The following is a 17,636-nucleotide window of genomic DNA, read 5'->3' on the forward strand; positions in this document are numbered from 1 at the left end:
TCGCAATAATTCTCAAATTGCGATTAGCAAATTGCGAATTCGCAATTTGAGAATTATTTGGAAATCATTCCTATGGGCCTCCTGGCCCATAGGAATGCATTGGAAATTATTCTTTAATTGCGAATTCGCAAAATGCGAATTCGCAATTAAGGAAGTTTAAGGAATCACTAATAAAAAGCGATTTTCTTCATACATACCATTTTGCGATTCCTAAATAGCGATTCCTTAAAAATCGCTATTTAGGAATCGCAAAACGGTACTATGATACATATGGCCTTAAAGACAAAGGATGTGCTATATTTGATTGATTCTCCATTACTAATTTGCTCGAAATCACATCCTTTTTTATCACTTCAGACAAGAAATCATGCTTGATTTTCCTTCTTCAATATATATTTTTTTTATTTAACACCTTTCAGATATTAAAGTTCTTTTATCTCTGGGTTTCCTCTGTTGTTATCCTTCATTATCCTGTATATTTTCATGGTTCTTTCATTAACTAACAATTTTCGTTTAAATAGCCGGAGTCTATTCCATCATGTTGTTGCTCATGGTAGAAGTGCTTCTTATCCCTATTGCATGTTGTCTAATAGTTCATCTTGGAATGCTCTCAAAGCTTCTTACATTCTCGGTGGCACTTTTGGAGACAGCTACAAGGACCCATTTACCGTTTATCCTTTTGTTTCTTTCATTTTAGTAAAGCATAATGTCTGGTGGCCTGCCTCCAAATGGCTAGCATATTCAACAGAGGCACACCCATGATCTGTTTACTTAGACTAATGCACTGACACTTTGGTAGAGTACAGCTTTCAGTTCCAGGGATCCTAGCTTTCGCAAGCAGCACACAAAGGCTTGAAAAGAAGCACATCTGATTCCTGCTCGCAGCTACATTATGCCATCAGCTCTGGTAATGTTTATGCTCCTGTCTGCAAACCTCACCCCAGCCAGAAGTGAGACCCTGCTGGACGACCTGATCCTCGCTCTGGAGAAACTGACGTTATACCTGGAGAACAATTTCCAGGACTTTAACCTCGATGGGTTTTTGGGATTCCGCTTTCTGACCGGTAACTGAGAAACTTTTTGGGAATTTGTACTATTAAAAAATATGGGGCTAATTTACAAGCCTCTCGCGCCACTTTTGCGTCACTTTTAACATGGGGAAAAGTGACGTAAAAGTGTTGCAAGGGCCTTGTAAATAAGCCCCTATGTATTTTCTGTTCTGAATGTTGCACTCATGGGGGGTGATGTTGTGCAGCAAATATATCCGTAAAGTGGGAAAAATGTCGTTATGCATGTGAGCGATTATAGCAAAATGTCATTGTTAATTGTTAATTCAACCTCAATTCTGACCTGTTTTTACCCAAGCGTTCGCACAATTTTCCTTCCAAGTGTGAAGTTTCGCATGTATCTAAATGTCTGTGCTTTCGGTAGTTTGGCGAGTTTGCAGACGCCATTCATTGTATAGTTGTATAACATAAGCTGGCAAGATTTCAGCAAGAGTTCTTTTTGGCACTGAGATGAGAGGTGCCAATTACCAGCTAATTCCCCGTAGATATATTATAAAACTGTATACATCGCAACTTTTACGCTGGGCGGGTGTAGAGGAGTAGTTTTTCTGGAAACATGTAAAGGTTACTCCTGATTTTAACGTGAAAAAACAGGTTAAAACCGGGCGAACTACAAATAGTAATCCTGTCGTTTTGTGAAATACTACAATGTTTACATTGAAACGAGAACGTTTGAATTGCGAAATACAAGCTTTGTAACTGCACATCTCTAGTTTCACACCTGGTATTTGTTACCTCTTATTAAACAGTGTACCTGTAAATATATGTTTATTCCTCTTGATGTATTATGCAGATTTATACCACCATTTATTTCTGTGCATGTACTTTATTCATTTACCTTCATCATCACCCTTAAAGCGCTCTGACGTTCAATCTGATGGCGTCCACACTAATAATGATAGGATATGCTGAACTTGTCAACCGCAGTTTGTCTGACACTTTCCAGTTCTTTTTTATTTCATCGGCAAGGCTCCCATATGTACATTTTGGTATAGCTAATGTCAAATTTCTATCAGTGGTTGTTTCCTGCTTCAAAAGCACAGCTGTTACTTTTATGGCTTTGTTAAATCTGTCTCCTGCTAACACAACAATCAAACATTTGATTTCTATATTCAAAGGCGTAGCAATCAGTGGTGCAGCAGGTGCAGTTGCACCGAGGCCCACAGACAAGTGAAGCCTACCATGACCCCAAATATCGCTGTTTTATAAATAACATATCAGGGGTATTCAGGAAAATGTCTCATTCTTTAGTTAGGACCCATGGTGCCTGTGCTACAGTACTGCTATATTGTACTAAAGGGAAATCTCATAGCAAATATTTTAGTTGAGTGTAAGTAGAAGGAACTTTTGCTTAGTGGACTCAATCAGGGGTTTGTATAGTGTGGCTACTCACCTGTGAGGGTGTCAAGGTGCTGAGGGGGAGAAGGGGGGCTGCTGATGATCCTTCCTGAATTGGATCAGTGACAGGGATTGCCTGAGGTAGCGAGGTAGAATGTTCCACCTCCTGGTGACGAGGTAGGAGAAGGATCTTCCGCCAGTTCTGGTCTTGCGGATCCATGGGACGGTGGCCAGGGCCAGTTGGAAGGAGATGTGGTTTTTGGTGGGTACGTGGAATGAGAGGCGAGGTTTCAAATATGCTGGTCCTGAGTTGTGGAGGGCTTTGTAGGCATGTGTGAAGAGCTTGAAAGTGATTATTTTGTTGACTGTGAGCCAATGAAGTTCTCAAAGGTGTTCAGTGAAGTCTGCTGCTGATGAGTGCATGGATTACGTCTTTCTGGATTCAGTGGGGATCCATCCGAATGTCTTTTGAAGCAGGTGAAGCATGTGGAAGCATGATGACGATCCAGAGTTAATCTGGTAGTTCATTGTGAGTGAGGAGTCCAGTATGATGCTGAGGTTTTGGGCGTGGTCGGTAGTGGTGAGGGAGTTCCCAAATCGGCAAGCCACCAGGAGTCATCCCAAGCTGAGGGGGTGGGTCCCAGGAGGAGGACTTCGGTCTTGTCCGAGTTGAGTTTGAGGCAACTGTCTTTCATCCAGGTAGCAATGGCCTTCTGCCTGCTATGGAAGTTGTTTCTTGTGGCTGTGGGTTCATTGGTTAGGGAAAAGATCATCTGTGTGTCATCGGTATAGGAGATGATGTTGAGTCTGTGGTTCCTAACGATGGCTGCAAGTGGGGACATGTAGGTGTTTAAGAGGATGGGGATGAGAGAGGTGATCTTTGTGGGTTCTGAGAGGGACTGAGGTAGTCTAACTCATTGTGTTCGACCGGTGAGGAAGGAGTGGATCCAGTCCAGGGCCTTGTTGTGGATGTCGGCATTGTGGCATCTTGTGATAAGGGTACGGTGGGAGACGTATTAAAGGCGGGTGAAAGGTCCAGAAAGACGAGGACTATGGTTTTGCCCCGGTCGAGCAGGTAGTGGATGTGGTCAGTGGTGGCAAGGAGTGCAGGTTGGTGTTGTGGTTGCTCCGTAAGCTAGATTTGGAAGTGTACAGAATATGGTTTGCTTCAATGAACTTGAAGAGTTGGGCATTGACGGCCTTCTCAATGACTTTGGCTGGGAAGGGGGGAAGGGGGATGGGTCAGACGTTCTTGAGGTCTGTAGGTCGACGGTTGGATTTTTGGACAGGGGGTAGATCTCAACGTGTTTCCACTTGTCGGGAAAGGTTGTGATCTCAATGGAGCAGAGGATGGTGGCAAATGTTGTGTGCAATGGAGGTGGCGGCTCTATGGAAGATGTGGTACAGGCATGGGTCCGAGGGGGCTCTGGTGTGGATGTTATTGAGTGTATCCTCTGTGGTGAGTGGGGTCCAGTTGAGCAAGATCTGTAGGGGTGTGGGGTGGTTGGGTGAGGTGGTGTTGGGCGTGTTGAGAGGTTCTTAGGTGTCGAAGCTGTCATAGATCTGCCTGATCTTGTAGTGGAAGAAGGTGCTGAGTTTATTGTAGAGCTGTTGGGACGGTGGGACGTTTGTGGTCTTGCTGATTTTCTTTGTGGTTGTGAGGAGGAGGTGGTGTAAGCTGACGGTGGCTTTGAAGTTTGCTTGGGTTGCTGGGCTTTTGTTGTTCCTTCTTCTCTTCTCTAGTCATCTGCAGGTACATCTAGGCTCGTGGAGGATGGGAGTAAACCGGCTGGCTTTATTTATGGAGGTTGTGTGCTGAGGTATCAGTGTTGGAGGATGTCGGAGTTTTAGTAGTGCCGATGGAGGAAGTGAGATGTTCTTTGGTGACCTTGTTCCAGCGATGAGGGCGGTGAGGGCGGTGGGACTATGGTGGGTTTGATGAAGGAAAAGTACACGCAGTGGTGGTCAGTCCAGATGTGTTCAGTGGTGTGGCTGTAGGTGATGTTTTTGCTGGCGGAGAAGACAGGATCGAGCGTGTGTCCTGCTGCATGGGTTGGAGAGGTGACTAGCTGCTTGAGTTTTACGTTGGCAAGATTCTCCAGAAGGGATGCAGTGTTCTGGTCATTGGGGTTGTAATAGGGAAAGTTGAGGTCGCTGAGTAGGATGTAATCAGTGGATGCGAGAGGCTGAGGCCCGATGAAGACGATGAGAGATGGTGAAGGGCGAGTGGGGGCCACGAAGTCTGTACAAGAGGGTGTGCAAGAGGGTGCCTTTGAGGGTGGTGTAGATCTGGAAATGGAGTGGGTGGTCAGGCAGAGGGTGTTTTTGTGGTTGTTGGCGATGGCTCCTCCTGGTCACTTGATGCGGTCCTTGCGGATGATCTGGTAGCTTTCGGGGATGGCGGTGGCGATGTCTGGGCCATAGCTATGGTTAGTTCAGGTTTCCACGACGAAGGCAATGTCAGGAGAGACGGAGTTTAGGAGATCCCAGATTTCTGTGGCGTGTTTGTGGAGGGAGCATGTATTGAGGAGGATGCAGATGATCTTGTTTTGTGCACAATTGATCAGCTGGGTGGCGGTAGGTGCTGAAATGCAGAGGTGGGCGAGGTTGCAGCTCCAATTTCCTCAGGAGAAAGGTCCATGGGTGTCCTTCAGTGACGTGAGGTGGCAGGCAGCGAGGCATCCGGTGTTGAGGGCGAGTAGGCTCCTGGCATCATATCAGTTGAAGGTCCGAGGACCAGGGTCTGTGGCACTGAGCGTGATCCAGGAATGGATGGGCGTAGAGAGCTTGCCTTTAGCATGCCTTTGCCGTGTCCGCTGTGCGGCTGTCATTAAATAGTGTGTGGAGAGGCTGGAGAGCTAAGAGGGTGTGAACATGGGGATCAGGAAAGTTGCACTAGAGGAGGACAGGGCTGTGGGTGATGGCAGGGGCAAAGATCAGCAAAAACGCAAAAGGAGAAAAAAGGGGAAAGGGTGAAAGTGTGAAAGGGACAGATAAGAATGAGAGAAAAAAAGCAGAAAAAGAGAGACAGAGGTCAGCCCAGTAGCAGATCATTGACGCTCTCCCACTAGACCACCAGGGATGAGGTGCAGACAGGTGCCTATGGGTGGAGGAGGGCCTTGGACCGCTGATCTGAGGGTCACATAGTCAGCAGCAGGAAGCTCGGGGGCAGACGTTACCAGGTGGAGCTGTGCAAGGAATGGAGCAGTCCAAGCAATCATTGCCTAAGCCACTTATCATGGCTTTACTTGTGATAACCTACACAAGCACTGTTTTTGCATTCCATTTATTAGTACATTAAAAATGAGAATGGCTGGTGTATATTCCACATGCATTTTAGAGAGGCTACAAGCCTGTAAGGATGTTAAATTATGTTAACCATATTTATAAAGCACATGACTGCCCCAACAATGGGGCTTCCCAGCACGCCACTACTACATTAGTGCAACTCACAACAGAAATTGACAGAGGTTGACAAGCTTTATAAGAACCGGGAAAAAGAAACAGGTTGCAAAGAGCAAAGTTTTGATGTGTTCCCTAAAACTAAGATGGTTCTGCTTATTCCTTAAGTAACCGCAACAGCAGTACATTTTCCCCATTAGGGTCACACAGTGTTTGTCACTTTCATGGAACTGTGCATTGCACACAGCTAGCACCTGCGGGGTACACACGGGGCAGAACCATCCTTTACCCATGAGGTTGACATATTGTGTGTCATGAGCATGCAGAGGTGCACTGCATTTAGCAGGCCCCACAGGTGGATATCCCACCCAAATATTAACTCAAAAATATTGTCGGGGATAATGTTGTGATCAATATTTGTTAGCTGAAAATATATTTTTTTCTTGTTATGATGATTGAGGAAATGGATGGGTAATGATTTTTTAATTATATAATAATGTTATTAAATGTTATGTTATTTACCTGTTTAACCTCTTCCATGCTCATGACGAACCGAGCTCATCATGAGTCACATTAGAGCTGTGCTCATGACGAGCTGGCCTCGTCATAACGGCCGCGCTCCGCCCACACACGATTGTTTTCCCGCCTGTGCGGGCAAATTAATCAGTGAGCGGAGTCATGACGAGCCCAGCTCGTCATGAGCACAGCTCCACTGTTACTCATGACGAGCTGGGCTCGTCACAAACACTGCAGCGCCGCGGTCCCCCCACCCCTCCCGCACTGTGGGGGAATTACGCCCTGCAGCGAAGGGGTTAATGGGATTTTAAATTAAGAAATAGGTTTTAATTTCAGAGTGTAGGATTTATTGGGGGAGTTGGCGTGTATGGTTTTAAAGAAAACATAATTGAAATTAATTGATAAATGTATCAATGATGCAAATCTTTTAACTGGAAAATAGATTATTATAAACATATTTAAATTATAGAGATATTTTTTAAGAAAAATATTTTAGTAACTTTTAATGCGTTATGGGGTGTATTGCAAAAAAAGTGTATGATAATTATTGTGAATTGTCTAATATATGTTAAATCTGTAATGTTACCCATTGTTATTTGTTTGCAATATTTATCACATTTACATCTATTAATTCATTTTGGGGGATGTGAGGTTCATTGAGGGATTGTCTTGGTAACCTTTTAGTTAACATATTTATTCGTTTAAAATAACTGGGTACCAAATAATGTTAATGTGTTACCTTTTTGTTTATTATGATTCAATTTACAAAGGCAGAAATACATTTGACACTGTATCCTCTATGTTTTGCCACTGTGTGATGATGTGGTAATTTTCTTCCCAGAGTCATCTGCCACAGACTCATTTAGATAGTCATTGATATAACCAGCCCAAATCAATTTTTTCATGGGAGAGGCACTCAATTGTTTTTTAATATTTAATATATTTATAGACGCAGTATAATGGGGCTATGTCCCCATTACTAACGTCCAGTCCAAGATGTTCCTTCATAGTCTAATTATTATTTTTGTATTTCTTTTTGGCAATAAAATCCTCACAAATATTATATCTGCGTTCTAAGTTATTTTGAAAGTATTTTCGCCAATAAAGCTTCATGTGCATGGTCATCCAATACGTTTCGTTACTCTCCTGAAATTCTTCAAGTCTAATTACATGTCACCACTATTCATGAGTGCAAAAAGAACAATTGATGGACAGAATGCAGAACAATGTCATACATTCACCCCAGTAGGAAGATTTGTGCCTAAATCTGTTTGGTTTTGCTTTGTTCGCCCTAAGTTGACAGGGTATGCCCAGACGTGAGTCCCTTGCTCACTTTGCCACTGGATTCAAGCTAGCCTGGCTGTTGACATCTGATTAGCCAGAAACCAGTCCCAGATGCTTGTTTCCGGTCCAGGGAAGACATGGTTTGGCAGTTCGGGTTGGACTGTTCCCATGAGGCACAGGGTCAGACTGATTTGCCTATGGCCATGTCTGAAGTGGGGTGGCGGAGTGAGCTAAAGAAAGATGATGGATTAAACCCAGATCAGTTGACTGGGAGTGAGTGCTTGCAATGTTCAACACGCCGTCCATCATCCCCTTCGGTTTTGCAAAACTATTCATGAAGCACTGCTGCCCACAAAATATCCATGTATTTGTGTGTACACAGCTAAATGTATGATGATGACCTTGTTCGCCATACTATAATAAATTTGGATTGTCATGACTCCTCAGTATATGTGAAGAGCAGTTAAACATGTGTGAAGACCATGCTGAGGAAGAGGAAAGAATGGAGAAGATGAGACACATGGCAAGATATTGAAGACATTTTTAGGGCAGCAAAAAAGAAACTATTGGAGGTTAAATCTGAGAGGCTGCAGGAGAAGTCTAAGCAACAAAACATAGAATCTACCATAGCAGTCAATAGAATGACAAGAGCGGACAAGAGAGCTTACATGCATAACCTTGCAAAACCAAGCACAGGAGACAGCCAGTAAAGAATAACAAGGAAGGTCTTCAATATCAGGAGCCTAGTCAGTGGGAAGACTACTCAAAACAGAGAAAAAGCAGAATGCATGCTGGGCCGAGCACTTCAAAAAAGTCTTGAACAGACCAGAAACAACAATTTATGTGGGCATCCAAATAGCAGAGACAGACGTATGGTAACACCACATTACCACTGAAAGAAGAATTTGGCTATACTGTCTCTCAAGCACACAAAAAGGTTCTCACCAAGACAACCTGAATACAGAAATGTTCAAGGCAGATCCCTCAACCACAATTTACCTCCATTTTGGGGGAAGAAAATACAAGACTTCTGGAACCAAGGCATTATCGTCAAGATTCCAAAGAAGGTAGCATTAACCCCATAGCTGCTATTAAACATTCCTCCCCAGTGCTGCGCTGTCCATTAGAACTAGTGCTGAATGGACGTTCAATGGTCGTGTGCAGCACTGGGGAGGTAGTGCTGCCGTCGGCCAATGCACCGAGGCAGCACTTAAGGGGTTAACCAACTGTAAAACTGATGTAGAATCAACTGTTTGTCATTTCCTATTAAAATCCTAGCAAAAAAGTATTATACAGCTCATTTCTTGTCTTACGAACAAGCAGGTAAGAAAATAACAGATTGGGTTCTGCAAGGGCAAAGGGTGTGTTGATTAGAACCTTACTCTACACATCATCATAGAGCAGTCCACTGAGTGGCAGAAACAACTGTACATCAACTTCAAAGATTTGGAGTAAGCCTTTGACATTATCCACAGTGACAGCCTTTTTTGTGTACTGAGATTCAAAGGCATATGGCAGCAGATAGTCCTCATCAAGAACCTCTATGATAATTTTATCTGCAAGGTGAAAGACAGTGAGTGTAGCTTCAACGTCCAGACTGGTGTGAGACAGGGATGCGTAATGTCAGTGTTGCTCTTCTACCTAGTCATTGAATGGGTAAAGCAATGCACAATAGAAAACCATCAGTTGGACCTTATTCTCTTCACTAAAGTACCTCGACTATGTGGATGAACCAATCATGCTCTTTCACACACAACAACAGAAAAAATGAGTCTCGCATTAACACTTATGGGCAGCAAGTATGCCTGAAGATCAACATGAAGAAACCAGAAATTATACCACTCACAATCCCAAACCATTCACCAATCAAGGTGAATGGAGGGGACCTAGCAATGATGGAAGAGTTCACCTACCTTTGAATAACTATCAAACATGATGGAGGGGTAGGCAGTAACATCAAGAGCAAGCTGAATAAGTTAGGAATGCCTTCAGGATGTTGAATAATGCATGGAGGTCAACTCAGTGCAGCACCAAAACCAAGCTCAGGCTTTATCTGAGCTGCATTCTGTCCTCAGTCTCATGTGGATTAGAATGCTGGCGGATAATGAAAAGTGTAATCACCCAGCTGTCAGCATTTCACACCAGTAACCTGAGCAGAATCTTGCGCATTTTCTGGTTGTGAACCATCTCTAATCAGATGCAAGTAAGAGAGCACTGAACACACCAACAGAAGAGAACACGAGTCCATCACAAGAACACCTCTTCATTGGACCCCAGAAAGTAGACAGAAGAGAGGCAGACCAAAGTACAACTGGAGTTATATTGTGGAAACAGAAAGAAAGACCATGAAACACAGCTGGGCATCATTCAACCATTGGGCCAAGCTGGACAGAAGTGAAGATCCTTTATTTCTGCTCTGCATGCCAGTTGACCCAATGGACAGTAAGTAAGTAACACATGATTGTTAGAAATTGGGTTTCTACTTGGCTGAGGTGTGCACCCTGCCCAAGCAAGAACCACAATCCTAGTCAGGATATGGCAGTTACACATCATAAATTAACCTGTGCTCACCCTCTGGTGGCTTGGCACAGAGCAGGCAGACAACTTAGGAGGCAATGTGTAAAGCATTTTTGTACCCAACACACAGTTAGAACACCACAAAAAAGACTCCACACCAATGTAGAAAAATTGAGAATACTTTTAAATAGAAGACAAGAGCAAAACAACAAAAATCCAATCAGTAGAAGTTGAGATAGGAATTTTTCAAAATTAAATGCCAAAATAGCACATAGAAGGAAATAGCGTTCAAAGAGTTAAAGTGTCATGCTGTACTGGGACAACGTCAACATTTCAAGCCACCTGTGATGGAGCGCCGGCCGGTTACAGGACCCAAGTAGGGCACACTGAGCAAAAGTACCATCATCTTTGTTGCTAACACAAGGTGCAGGATGCAGCTGAGTGATGCGTCGGTGACCCCATGCTGTTCGGATGTTGTGCTGAATTTCTCCACACAACTACAGTGATGCGTTGGTTCCTTGAACAAAGAGCTGGTCCTGAAGTGTGGTGCATCCGATGAGCCGGGTTGATCAACGCTGAAGGGGCGATGCGTCAATCTTCCCTACACAGGGGTGGTGATGCATTGATTAAGATGTAATGATTGCGAAGGCAATGCAGCAGTTCCGAGTGCAATGCACCAATTTTGTCCATGCAACAGTGGTGATAAGTGAATCGCACTCTCGCAGCAGGAGATTAATTGGTTCTGATCAGTGTAGCAGCTTTGATGCACAGATGCTGGCAGAGGCAGTATTTTAAACTCACTTCCAAGGGCCTTGGGCTGTATTGGTAACACATGACAGATCAAGACTTACAGCATGTAAAGTCCAGGTGCTGAGTTGAAGATTAAAGTGAAGCTTTTGATATCCATGAGAGTTCAGAAACAAGAGTCAAGCCAACAAGCGTTTGAGATTATTTAGGTTCTGGGATGTAGAGATGCAGGTCCAGTCTTTCTAGATCCCAGGCAAGAGCCAGCAGACAACAGGCCAACACAACAAAGCAGTTCAGCAAAGTGGCAGACCCTCCTACAGTACAGCATACCTTCTTCCTGGCAAAATGTCCTCAGTTCCAGCAGTGTTCTGAGTTGGTGGTGTCAGAGGCCCAAAACGTATGTCCAGTTGGGAATTTGAAGTAGCAAGACTTTAAAGAGATGCTTTGAAGTACACAAGAACCTGCTATTTCCTGCCCTGGCTCCAGACTCACCCCAGGAGGGTATGCAAACCTTTGTGTGGGGACAGGATAAAGCATTTTCAGGTGTACAGTGTCAGCTACTCCCTTACGTCCTGCTCAGGATGACCCATCAACATGCAGATGGCTACTCCGTAACACCTACCCTTCTGTTGTGTATGGCTGTCTAGAGGGAATGCAGGAGGCCAGCTGCCACCCACCCCTGACGTGTATTCCAGAGACAAGCTGAAGCATCAAATAGTTTAAGTAGGAAAAAGCCAACTTTCTAAATGTGGCATTTTCAGAACTACAATTTAAAAACCAACTTCAGTTGTGTTTTTAAATTGTGTGTCTACAGACACCAAACATGGGTTTCTCACCTCTTCCCAATAAGAAGTTGCACCTATAAAATATAATAGGTAATCCAAATGTTATACTATAGGAGAGACAGGCCTTGCAGTAGTGAAACATGAATTGAAGTATTTTTCACTACCTGGACATGTAAGACATAAAGGTGCATGTCCTATTTTTTAAATACACTGCGCCGTATCCATGGGTTGTTTAGGGCTTACCCTAGGAGTGACTTATATGTAATAAAAAGGACGGTTTGGACCTGGCAAGTAGGTTGACTTGTCAGGTCAAATGGCAGTTTAAAACTGCACTCACATGCTCTGCGGTGACAGGGCTGAGACATGTTTAAAAGGCTACTTAAGTGGGTGGCACAATCAATGCTGTAAACCCACTAGTAGTTTTTGATTTACAGGCCTTGGGTACTTGTACTGCACTATACTTTGGAGGTACAAGTACATCAAATAAACAAATTGTGGATAAAACTAATGTTATCATGTTTAAAGTAAAGAGCACATGCACTTAGCACTGGTTAGCAGTGGCATTGCGCTCAGATTCCTAAGGCTAGCTAAAGCGAAGTCAGCAAAAACAGGAGGGTAGAAGGCTAAAAGTCAGGGCAAACCACGCCACGTAATTTGCCTTGAAGAAGTTCTGTGAAGGAAAGAAATGTGTTGGCTGACAGATTGCATATGATGACTTGGAACACAGGCATAATATATGAAGTTTTTATTTAACATGTTTTCATTTTTTTAAACATATTAAATGATATGATTATATGTTTTATTAATAAAGAATGATTACATTTTATTGTGGTTTGTGTTATATATTGGGTTACTAGGGTTGTGTTTTTAGTTATAATATATTATAATTATTTAAAAGTGAAATATGTTCCATTTAAAAAATGTACAATTGTTTGCTCTTAAAACAAGTGCGCATTATTATAACAAACCCCATTTCTTTTTCTAGGCTTTGGAGCATGAAGTAGGGTTTTGATGATGCTGTTTAAAAAGATCTATTTATTAAACAGAAAAAAAGGGCTGAGGTGTCTGTATTTTTCAAAATTATATTTATGATGTTTCGATGTTAACATATTTAATTGACATATTCGTTGTTAAAGGTTTTATTTACTTTTCTTGAATCATTTTAAAGAATACCTATATTACTTGAGTGTAGTAAATCTGACACCCCGTTGGCAGGGTGTGACATACCCCATGGGCAGAAAATTTTAATTTTACATATTCTATCCATAGAAATGCAAAACGATCACTTTTATGTGCAAAAAGTTGGTCGTACTCACCACACACTTAGCTGTACTTACTCTGGAACAGTGCAACTTAAGTGGGTCATCCAATGAATCAAACAACTTGCTACAATAAGCCTGGTGTGATGCCTGGGTCGAAATTAATGTAACAAGTTGCAGTATGTTGCCTTAAGTCCTCTGTGCCCACAATTATTACATATAGAGTTCTATCACAGAGACAGCTTCCTGCCCTCCTGAGACATGCTTATGACTCCCAGGAAAGGAAAAAATCGGGGCCTGGAAGGAAGTGTTGCCTCCCTCCTGAAGGAAGGCCACATGGGTGTTGGCCAAAGGGGGAAGCTGCCTTTGAAGGGCAGAAGGGTAACACTTGGGAGAGGGGACGCTCCATTGTCCAGGCAGGCAGGCTGGCACTAGGGAAAACAAAAGGCCATTTGCCAAACCTGTTTTTCAGGTGCGTGCAAACCCCTTGATAGCCACACTTCTGAGATGGGGACTAGTGAGCCCCACACACCAAGAAGGGCATCCTGCCATATTGGAAGTTGGCTGAATGGTGTATCCCGGGATGTCCAGATGCCACACTTTGCAGGAAGTGTTCATCAGGTGGGAGGGAGCATTGTAGCCTATTGGCTAGCAATTGCATCCTGCCCTAAAGTCATTTTCTGAGCATCAGTAGGGCACCCCTGGCACCCCAAACTCAGATCTCGACTGGATTTGTAGTAGGACTAAAGTAGGACTGCCCTGTAGCCCATGAAACTGGCAAAGAGAGACTGCACCAGTGGGGCTAGCAAATGAGAGGGACTACTGCTGCTTGGGGAGAAATTGTCTCCAGAGCACAGCCAAAACCAATAGACTCCAAGGGTCAGTGAGCTGGCCTCCTGCTCAAAGAATAGAACAACTGAGAAGCTGGCTGGAGCAAGTTGGTAGCATGTAATGTACAACCCGCCACTAGGCAGCCCTCTGGACTTGAACCCATAGCACAAAGTTACACCCGAGGTTGCTGAACCCGGCGTGTCATTGGAATGCAGCTAGGACCTCCAGAAGATGAGTTATAGCCCCAGGAATGACTAGCCTGTGACCTTGATACTAGATGACCAGTGGTCCAGTGGCAACTAGGCTTTTGCTAGAAGCAAGATGACTTTGAGGAAAATCGACACTGTGACCATAACCACTCCACCCCAAACAGGGACCCTGGAGTAGTCTAAGCAAGACCCCAGTCGATCGTATCGCATCTTTCATCCCTTGCATCAGGACTAATTCCATAGCAAAGCCTCCAAAGGATAAAAGTGCCTGGACCTGACTTAAGACTGCTTCATCTGCAGAGGTAGCTGTTTGTGATGACCTTGCTGGTCCCCCTGACTGGCTCCACACTGGAGTTGATTGCCTAAAGTGTCTTCAAGTGACCACATTGCACCTAGACCAAACTTTTTATTGTAAACATTTCTAAGAGTTACATTTCTTTCATTTGCCAATACTTGTTTGTGGTTGAATGAAATGCTTGCATTTATTATATCTTGCAAATTCTATAGGTGCAGAACCCTCTGATGGATCTTTTCTGTTGTGGTGTCTAAACATACATTCAAATACAGTCAGGTTTTTTAAATTGGTGTTTGCTTTCTTCGGTGTCAGGTAAATTTCTTCTTAAGTTATTTTGGTGCTCTTTAAATGCTTTACACTTATTCCTTTGTGTGAGCCTTGCTACTCGGAGCCACAGTTATTCAGGGTCGAGCGGAAGGCTTGGCAAATGAAACCTAAGGGTCCTAAAGGCATTGGTAAGTGTATTATGCTGTAAGGTTGCACAACCACACCATATCATACAATCCATTTCTTCACAGACAGAAGTTAGAATAGTAAGGCCTCTAAAACGCTACTCACCCACTCGCAATGGCAAGTCAGATTTTATCAGGGCAAGCAATTTTTAGGAGCTACTGACCTGTTCTGGTGCTTGACCAGGCAAAGAACGGGTGATCTGTTCATTTGGAAAGTGAATGAGCAATACAAATTCATTTATTTCTTGTTTTTATCTTGTCATATTTGCTGTGTGTTCAAATGCAGAGGTCAGATGTCATTTTATGTCTTCATAAAAATTGTTGCTGAATTTATCCTGCAGGTTTATATTTACTTTTATTTCGCTGCCTTCAAAGTTAGAGGATTTTGTAAAGTGAACTGCATGGTAATTGATGTGAAATGAAAGGCTGTAGGATGTCAGTGTATTTTCTAACACAGCATTTAAATAGCTTGTGAATAAGCAATCAGGAATGGGTGGGGTTTAATAATAATAATAAAGACATTTATAGAGCGCATGGTTACGCCATCTCGGTGTGTCCCCGCACTAAGTGAGAGGGAGGAGGCAGTTACCGCAGCAGCGGGCCACACCATGCTAAGCAGTAAACAAGTATGTTTTGAGCAGCTTTCTAAATTTAGCTTCCGAGCTTTCTAGCCTTAGTTTTCAAGGAACTTTATTCCAGTTCTGAGCTGCCGTAACCCAAAAGAACGACCTCCCATTTTAGCCTTCTTTACCTTTGGGATAACCAGCTGGCCAGTCCCGCTGGTTCTAAGAGACCTTGTAGGAACATACCTGGTGACCAAGTCTCTCAGATATGCCGGGCCAGCATTCTGAGAAATACGATGACAGTGTGGTGGTGGTGAAGGGCTTTTAGGTTTCAGGGATGAGTGGAGATTAGGGCCGGTGAGGGTTTTTTCTAGTTCAGGAAAGAGTGGAGTGTAGAGTTGTTAAAGGGTTTTTAGGGTTCATGGATGGGCAGAGTTTAGGGCTGTTGGGGGGGTTGTTAAGGTTCGGTGATGGATAGTTTAGGAGTAGGGAGGGTTTTTTAGGGTTCAGTTATGGACAGAGTTTAATGGTGGCAGGAACGTTTTTGGGGTCAGGGATAGATGGAGTTTAAAGGGAGAAAGAGCTTTAATTTCTGAATGGTATAATTTAGGTTGTGATGGGAATTTAAGGTTCAGGGATGGGTGTAATTTAGACATGATGAAGGGCTTTTAGGCGCAAAAATGGAATGTGTAGGTGTTGTTATAGAGTCAGGTATGGATGGTGTTTAGAGGAGGTTCGGGGGTCAGTGAATTAGGTGTCCAAAGTAATTGACAATCTAAATATATAAAAGTAATGTCCCCTGATGTAAAGCACTGAAATAAATATCTATCAGAAAAATGTTTCTGAAAGTAAGATATGCAATATTGACATCTTTAAAAATAGACATGCATAAGCCAATTAAAGTCTTTCATCCAGCAAATTTCTATTAAACAGTTTAGGTGAAATGGTTTCTCAGTAATGGTATTCCATGAACTAATTTTTCTATGGAATCACGTACAACCATTTACCATTCATGATAAATTCCATTACAAGGTACCACATTCTCAGCTTCAAAATGAAGCATAACTTTGAGAATCAGTATGTAAGGCAGCAAATTCAGCATGTGGTGTATTTTTAGGGGCCTTTTCCCCCTGCTAAATCGCAGCAGGTTTGACCTCCCAGAATCTATCAGGGAAGAACTTCCAAGGTATGCTTGATAACTATCACACAGTTTGTATTTTCGATCCCTCTGCTAACCACTATTTGTGAAGGGATCAGAATTTAACTCAACTTGTAGTGAGGGTTTTAGAATAGTAAATAAGATTCACCCAATGTATGCATTTTCCACAATGTCCAACTTGAGTTAGAAAGGTAAATTTGCTCCCATCCCCAAATAAACACTTTGCCCAAAGTTTTCTTTTACATTGGAGTTAGAATTGCAAATTGTAGCCCACCATTAGCCCACAATGTATGTACTTTCTCAGTGGGTCTTGGACTGGAGTTACAGTGCTAAACCTGTCCTCTCTCCCCCATGCAACCACCTACAAGATTTGCAGTTTCTCCAATGTTTATTAGACTGCAGTTAGGATAGTTAATCTGACCACAGCAGCTCTGATGTAATTTACCAAATAGTACTCAAACAGCAGTTGCTTAAGTATATATGACTCCCCAATATATTCACATGCCGAATTTATGGTATACTGGGGTTAGAATACTAAACAAATCCTCCAATATATGCACTTTCCCGATTTTTTGGTATGCTGGAGATAGCATAGTAAATCGGACCCCCCTAGTATATGCACTTTCACCACTGTTTGTTGGAAAGCAGTTAGTGTAGTAAATATGACCCCCTGCATGTAACGACTTTCTCCAATTTGTTCCGATTTGAGTTAGAATTGCAATTCTGCCCCCCCCTCCCCCCCACACACACTGCACATTGTATGCACTTTTCAAAGTATTTGTCAGACTGGAGTTAGAGGAATAATTGCGATCTCCCTCAATGTATACACTTTTACTATTATTATTAAGCATGGAGTTAGTATATCTGAAACCACCTCGCCAATGTATGCACTTTCCCAATGTTCATTAGACTGAAGTAATTCAGACATTCCAATTTGTTGTCAGCAATTGTAGTCAAGGACCACAGAAAGCTCCTGTAGCTGTTGTACTGGTGAATAAAATGATTAGTAAAAACAGACACTGCAACTGGGGGAGAAACAAGGATAAGGGGTAAGAGAGAAATCCAGGACTGGAGCTCGCTCTCAGAGAATTTGTCTGTTTCAAGGGACAGCACAACTCTACCTTGATGGTATGAATCTTGGGGTAGATCTAATCAATTGCATGGCACAGGGCAGAAGGCCAATATAGATACAGTTGGAAGTAAAACACATGT

At 43.0% G+C, this 17,636-nt stretch overlaps 1 protein-coding gene across 1 annotated transcript in view; it reads left to right on the forward strand.

Annotated features, from left to right (window-relative positions):
* Positions 1–830: 830 nt before the first annotated feature.
* The window catches only part of LOC147688483 (UPF0764 protein C16orf89 homolog), a 723,296-nt gene continuing 706,490 nt past the window's right edge, over positions 831–17,636 (forward strand). Inside the window, exon 1 of the mRNA XM_086939833.1 lies at positions 831–1,064. Within this exon, the coding sequence (XP_086795959.1) occupies positions 893–1,064 (172 nt within the window). The 5' untranslated portion in view covers positions 831–892. The remainder of the gene's footprint in view (positions 1,065–17,636) is intronic.

The sequence above is a fragment of the Lissotriton vulgaris genome, chromosome 10, assembly GCF_964263255.1.
Source record: "Lissotriton vulgaris chromosome 10, aLisVul1.2, whole genome shotgun sequence".
Classification (NCBI taxonomy): Eukaryota; Metazoa; Chordata; class Amphibia; order Caudata; family Salamandridae; genus Lissotriton; species Lissotriton vulgaris.